Below are 6,903 nucleotides of genomic sequence, written 5' to 3'. Positions count from 1 at the left end.
CTTTAACCCTCTGGGCCACCAGTGAGGGCCCATATGATCTCATTTTTTACTTTGGTCCTTCCACCTTTTCAGAAGATAATGGGGGGGCTTTAACTTTATGCTCTATGGCACTTTAATAGATATTATCATCTTAATTTTATATTGTACATGTCTTAAATATTTCATTATAATTTATGAAGCAAATACAGTTACTTGCATGTGTACTACTGAATCAGAAAATGTAAAAATGTTAGTACTATACCAACTGAGGGACATCACAGTTATTTGTGATACATTTCTTTTTGGGGACTCAAGAATCACCATTTTTCATTTGCTTTTTTTTCCTGAGCAATTGTGAAAATATTTATCATACTTATTTTTGAATTTTAGATTGAATTTATCAAATAATTTTAAAGATAGATTCCAACTATTGGCAAATTTGCTTTTAGTTTCATATAAATAACTACTTCTAATTATTCAATTTTATGTAGCAAGTGATCAAAATATGTTCCAGTGATTTTGAATAGGTAGATTTTTTTTTTACTTGTACAAGGAAAAGATACATTTGAAATGTGGCCTCTTAAAAAGGAAAATCCCACTTGTATGTTTGAAGTCTTCATTACGTCATAGAATTGAGATGTACTTTGAGATTAGTTACTAAAGTAACTCATTCAGGTTACTTTAAACATCTACTTTGTATTAGTAGAAACAATCTCTAATTTCAGTGTTTCTAGTTCTCCCACAAGAAGCAGCTGCCCAAAACTCTTTCAGATGAAAGTTCACGTCGGATAAGCTGTCCCTCTAAAGGTAGCTGGAGGTGACTTGATCTGTTAGAAGCCTCTTAAATATTAGTCATAGGAAGATACTGAGGTTGGGAGACCTGGGTGATATCTTAGGAAAAAAGCACAGTGACAAAACAAGCATTTATTGAGACACAACCAAATGTTGAATAGGGGTTATATTAATTACCCAGATTTGGGTAAAGAGGAAAGATAAATATATTTTATATCTACAAAAAATTTTATATTGTTTCTCATCTCTCAGCCTTGTATTCCCTCATCACATTCAGATCATGACTCTTATGTCCCTACTTGTTGGAAGGCAGCTCTTCCTTATATACTGCAAGGAAGGAAATAGTTGCTTGGTTGTTTGAATTCTACATTTAAAACTCAAGACACGATGCTGAGGGTGGGATTGTGTGTAACAATATCTGAGGGGAGATCCTATAGTTCTAATACACAATGATGTAAACCAGTGTTACTTAAAAAAAAAAAAGATAAATAGCAAAATGAATAAACAAGTAATTGTTAAGACACGTGTATCTGCCTAAAATATTTTTTAAAAATTGAGTGTGATTCAGGCATAGGATCGCATCTCCTCAGATGCATGTCACCAGCCACACCCACCACCAAAGCCCTGTAGTAATGGTCCATTTTTCTGTTGCTATGTGTCAAACCACCCCAAACATAATGGCTTAAAAAAAAAATGATGGTGATTTCTCACAGATTTGTGTGTTGACTGTGGTTAACTGCAGTTGGCTGGTAGGTCTAAGAGGATCTCACACGCCTCGACCCAGTGCTAACTGTTGTGTAAAGGGCCTCGGTTCTCCTCCACATGGCCTTTCATTCTCCAGATGCTTCCTTCTATGACAGTGCTTCCTTCTATGACAGTGTTCCAAGAGGGCAAAATCCAGGATGTCAAGGTTTCATGAAACCTAGATTCTGGAACTCATACAACATCATTTCTACCACGTTTTGACAGCCAATTCAGGATACAAAGGGCAGTCCAAATTCTAGACCCAGATGAGAGGACAGCAAGACAACACTGTGAAAGTAGAGAGGAGGAGGTAGCTGCTGTCTCTGCAAACACTGTATCTCTCTCTGCTTTTTATTAAAGGGGGCAAACCATTGGCAACCTGCCTGTGTGACTATTTGGAAAATGGAATGATTGGACGGAAAAATATGAAAATAGGAAATTGTAGTGAAACTCTGCAAACTCTGGAGGTATGCTGGAGGCCCATCTGCTGGGCAAATGTTAAAGTACTGTCTGTGTGAAGTTTTCTCTTCTTCATATATCTGAGGGTCAATGCAGTGCTTTTACATCTTCCAAATTAGAAAAACAAAAGTCATTGAAGCCATACTTCTTTCTTTCTTTCTTTCTTTTTTTTTAAGATTTATTTATTTGTGCATACAGAACTGGGGTACAGGCCAGAGGTGCAGGGGCGGCGAGAGGCTTCACTAGAGACAGAGTGGGGGGCAGAACAGGCAGATGGACAAAGTACACTGCTGAGGGGAGCAGCGGGCGGGTCAGGAGAGGTCTGCCACACCATGTGGGCTCCTCTGGGGCAGGTGGGAATCGAACTCATGTGGAAGTGGCTTTAGCTTCTCAGTGCTGTGCTTTAACCCACTGAGCCACCAGGGAGGGCCCATACTTATTTCTTAAAGTTGATATGTTTGTGAAAAGAAATAGTAGACATGTTTGGCAAATTTCAGCAAATGATAATCCATTGCACATTTTAAGTGGCCATATCTTTTTAGATCCATGAAGTTTAGAATGGAAATAGATTTCTAACATTTGAGACCAAAAGGAAGGGATGTTGAAGGTCTGCTGCATCGGAATAAAAAGAAAAAACTATGATCAAAGATCTTTTGGAACAGGGAACTCCAGACCCTGAAGCTGGCCTCAGGCTGTCTCCACGAACAGCTAAAATAGTGTATCTGCGCAAACAGTTTTTTATGCAGATGAAGTGCAAACTCATGAAATTTCTAATACCTGGGGCCACCAGGCTGAAAAAGGGGAACTTAGGTGGTCATTCTAGTTGCTGGGCATGTTATGTACATTACTTCAATTGGTTCTCATATAACTTCTATGAGCTAAGAAAAGCTAGTGACATTTACTAATTATTGAGCACTTATTGCAAGCCAAATACTGTGCAGTGCACTTTACACATATAAACTTATATTTAATTTTTTTCCCTGAATATTTATTTATGCATACAGAACTAGGGTACAGGCCAAAGGTGCAGGGGTGGTAAAAGCCTTCACGAGAGACAGAGTGGGGAGCAAAACAGGCAGATCGATGAAGTACACTGCTGAGTGAAACAGCGGGTGGGTCAGGAAAGGTCTGCAGCGCCATGTGGGTCACCTCCGGGGCGGGTATTGAACTCATGCTGATGTAGCTTTAGCTTCTTTGTGCTGTGTTTTAACCCGCACCACCAGGGAGGTCCTATATTTGATTCTCAAAACAACTATATAATTAGGTTTTAATGTACCAATTTTATAGATAAGGAAACAGTGACTTTAAGAGATGAATGTTTTGTCCAGTGAACCATAGCCAAAAATAGTTGAGCTGCTCTTGATTTTAAAGCCCACACTGTACTGGCTCCTTGATCACAGATAGGAAGGAGTGGAGCCGAATGGAGGTAGCTGCCAACCTTATGGTTGTGACAGCTGCACAGATTGGGGAGCAACTCCCCATTCTGGAGCTTGACAAGCCAATTATTAGCTTTAGTTCTATCATTTCTAAGCTGTGTGAACTTTGGGGGGTACTCCTTAATCTCTCAAAACCTTTCAATTGGAATGAGGCTGCCAAACCTCATTGTTTTGCATATTTGATGTGATATCACCTGTACAAATTTAGCACAGTGCCCACCGCATAGCAGGGGCCTGGCTATTGAATAAAAGCATGGTTTGTCACTGCCTACAGAGTTTTGTTTCCAGCTCATCTCCAAGTGACTAGTCTGTGACTATGGTTTCATTTTTGGAATGACGCTGCCATCTAGTGAAAACTAAGTGCCCTCCTCTCTACACAGTGACACCTCATTTACTGAAGACTGTGTGAAATAATAAGTTTTAAACTCACAATTTAGAGCCCAGCTTCTACTGGTATCTGGAAATACCAATAATGGTATCTGATATTGTCTAGGTCAGTGCTTCTCAAACTATCTGTGCCATAAAGCCAATTTAAAACAATTTAAATAAAAAAAATTTACATTTAAATTAAAAATGTAAATTAAATTAAATTTAAACAATTTAAATTAAAAAGCCAATTTAAAAAAATTTAAAACATTTGTCAAAAAACAAAATGAATTATAAAGAAACGAAAGTGGAAAGAGATGGATAAGATAGAAACCTTTTTAAAAAGCTGTTAGATTCGTACATACAATTGTTACATAAGTTTCTGAGCACTTACTCCTAATTTATGTGCTGATCTGGCTGTAGCAGCAGTGCGCCAACTTTGGTCCAAGCAGCACACTTTGAGGAGCACTGATCTAGCTGTGCAATCTGGCAGAGTTAGTCCTGTTGGCAGGCAGTGAAGTCTAGGAAAACCACCAGGCCATATGGATTGTGTTCTTCAGGCAATGAAAGAAACAAACATGAAGAACAAAGTGAATGTGATATTGAAAAGATTGAGCTAAATTACAGCTTATTCACCTGCATTGTTTGTAAAGAATTAGAGTTGTATAAAGTTAGTTGTGTTTTTTAACAGCTACAAGCACAAGATATTTCTGCAAGTACTTCTGAGACTATTTCTACTAATGCCCAGATTTTGACATCTAATGCCAGTAAATTAACTCCAGATAACATCACTTCTGCTGCGAATGTGGCCACAAAGATCATCACTTCTGAAAAAGCTTCATCCAAGGTAAAACTTACATGATTTGATAAAAGGGGAGGAAAAGAAAAAAAGAAAAGCATCCCAAAGTTCCCTATTCATTCTTGGGTATGAGTGGAGGTTCTGTGAATGACCTTGCTGGGAGGTCAAAGTCAGAGACAGAAGTCTCCAAATTGGCCAAGGCTCTATTTTTTTTTTTTTTTTACTGTGACTTACCTCTATTTTTTTCTTTGCCTTTTTAGGTATGCCAAAAAACCTAAGTCATTTTGAAAAATATATCACTAGATTACCATATCAGTGGCACTACTTATACCATAATAATTCATAATGATGTATAGTACTTATTTTCCATGATGACATATGCTTTCTTCCTCACAGGCACGACAAACTGCTGTAGTAACAGTAAGTCAACTTCTAGATGCCAGTGAAGATGTTTTTCAAGAAGCTGCTACTCTCGATAACCAAACAGCCTTTGCAAAGTAAGCATAATTTCAATTTGGAAAGAAAATCTGACAAAGTGCCATTCACTTTCCCAAGTCAAGACATTAACAATGGTCTTTAATGATTGCACTAACTGGTTGATTCCTTTGGAAACCAGACTAAAGTTTTGGTTTTCCAACTAATCTTCAGTTATTATAGGCAGTTGTAATTCCTGGTTCTGGGTCATGTCCTGGGAGAAAAAGATTAACTGGAATGATGTAGAATAGAACTTGTTTTTCTCACCTTAGTGTGGACTTGCCAGTGGACACCACCATACAATTGAGCAATTTTAGCTCCTGCAATGTACAGAATAGCAAATAACAGCTTAACTTTGTAGGGAAGGTTTTCAGTCCATCACCTACAATTCAGCTCTCCCCAAGATCATGTTGTAATTTGATCAAACTTTCTTTAGCTTTCCCAAAGTTACAGTGAAAAAATATGAATCTGACTCTACATGCCTTCTTTGTTCTTGACTCCTATGCCCTGGATTACTTTGATTGTATATTTATACTAAAACTCATGGTTTCAATTCATAGACAGTCTTTCACTGGGATTCACTGTGCTTTTATATTATGTGGATTTACCTTTTTTTTTAAAGCTATTTGATAAAATTTTATTTTTACTTTTTTAAAGTAGTACAATAATTTTTATTACATCATTTTGTGCCTTTTTCCATCTCAGTGTAATACCAGTGGGCTTCCTACCACCAATTCACCCATGTGCCATCATCATAGTCCAGTGCACTTTCCTCCTCACTCCCATTTTTTATCCCATTTCCCATTCCACCCCTGTAAAATGTCTCTGGTATATAGTTGTTCATTATTATTATTTTCTCCCCTTGTCCTTTATACTCCTGCTATGAATGAAACCATCTGGTATTTTTCCTTTTCTTTCTTGCTTATTTCACTAAGCACAATCCCTTCCAGGTCCATCCATGTTGCTGCAAAAGGCATGTGTTTATTTTTTTTGGTTGCTGAGTAATATTCCACTTTGTATATGTACCACATCTTTTTAATCCAGTCATCTACTTTTGGGCATTTGGATTGTTTCCACGTCTTTCCTATTATAAATAAAGCAGCAATAAATATGGGGGTGCAGGTGTCTTTTTGAATCAGTTTTTTTTGTGTGTGTCTTTTGGGTAGAAACCTAGGAGTTGGATTGCTGGGTCATATGGAGGTTCCTTTTTTTAGCAGTTTGAGAAACCTCCAAACATTAACTGGAATATTTTATGACTTAAAATTTCAGAAGGATCCTGGACCCTTTTCAAAGCATTATGAACACTCACTCCCTTATAGCTTCTTTTTTAAAATGTTCGATTTATTTTATTTAGATTCTACAGGTTTTCTTTTTATTGAGGTAAGATTGGTTTGCAACATTGTATATGATTAAGGGGAATGGATTCACAGCTTTCAGATAGGTGTTACTTGCTCTACATCTGGCATCAAAACACCCCACACCTTTATCATAGACCATTGTGCTCCCTCCCTTTTTTGTTTAACTCACAAGAGATGTTTTGGACCCTGGGGGTTTGGGTGAGAGAAGGGAGTTGGGTAAGTAGAACTTGACTTTTCCTTCTGGAGGTTCACGGAGCACATGCCCATAATGGTGGTAACAACGGCATCTTTTTCATGATGAACAGCACAATAAAGAGTATTTCTGTAGAGATATCTGTCATTCTAGAGTTCTAGTTTCCTGACTTCTATGTCCCTTCATTGGGGACTGTGCATCAGAGCCTTAAAAAAAAAACAAGTCTGGTAAACTGGGAAGCTACATGCAAAAAAATGAAACTAGATCACTGCCTCACTCCAGTCACAAAAATCAACTCGAAGT

At 37.7% G+C, this 6,903-nt stretch overlaps 1 protein-coding gene across 1 annotated transcript in view; it reads left to right on the top strand.

Moving 5' to 3' along the window:
- Positions 1 to 6,903, top strand: part of ADGRG7 (adhesion G protein-coupled receptor G7) — a 43,706-nt gene that overhangs the window by 10,291 nt on the left and 26,512 nt on the right. Inside the window, exons 4-6 of the mRNA XM_004675475.1 lie at positions 1,876 to 1,982; positions 4,468 to 4,623; positions 4,972 to 5,072. Coding sequence (XP_004675532.1) covers positions 1,876 to 1,982; positions 4,468 to 4,623; positions 4,972 to 5,072 — 364 coding nt within the window. The remainder of the gene's footprint in view (positions 1 to 1,875; positions 1,983 to 4,467; positions 4,624 to 4,971; positions 5,073 to 6,903) is intronic.

This window comes from Condylura cristata, unplaced genomic scaffold (genome assembly GCF_000260355.1).
Source record: "Condylura cristata isolate star-nosed mole 26May11 unplaced genomic scaffold, ConCri1.0 scaffold00003, whole genome shotgun sequence".
Classification (NCBI taxonomy): Eukaryota; Metazoa; Chordata; class Mammalia; order Eulipotyphla; family Talpidae; genus Condylura; species Condylura cristata.
Note: the sequence above shows the minus strand (reverse complement) of the source record. Positions and strands in the feature narration are given on the sequence as shown.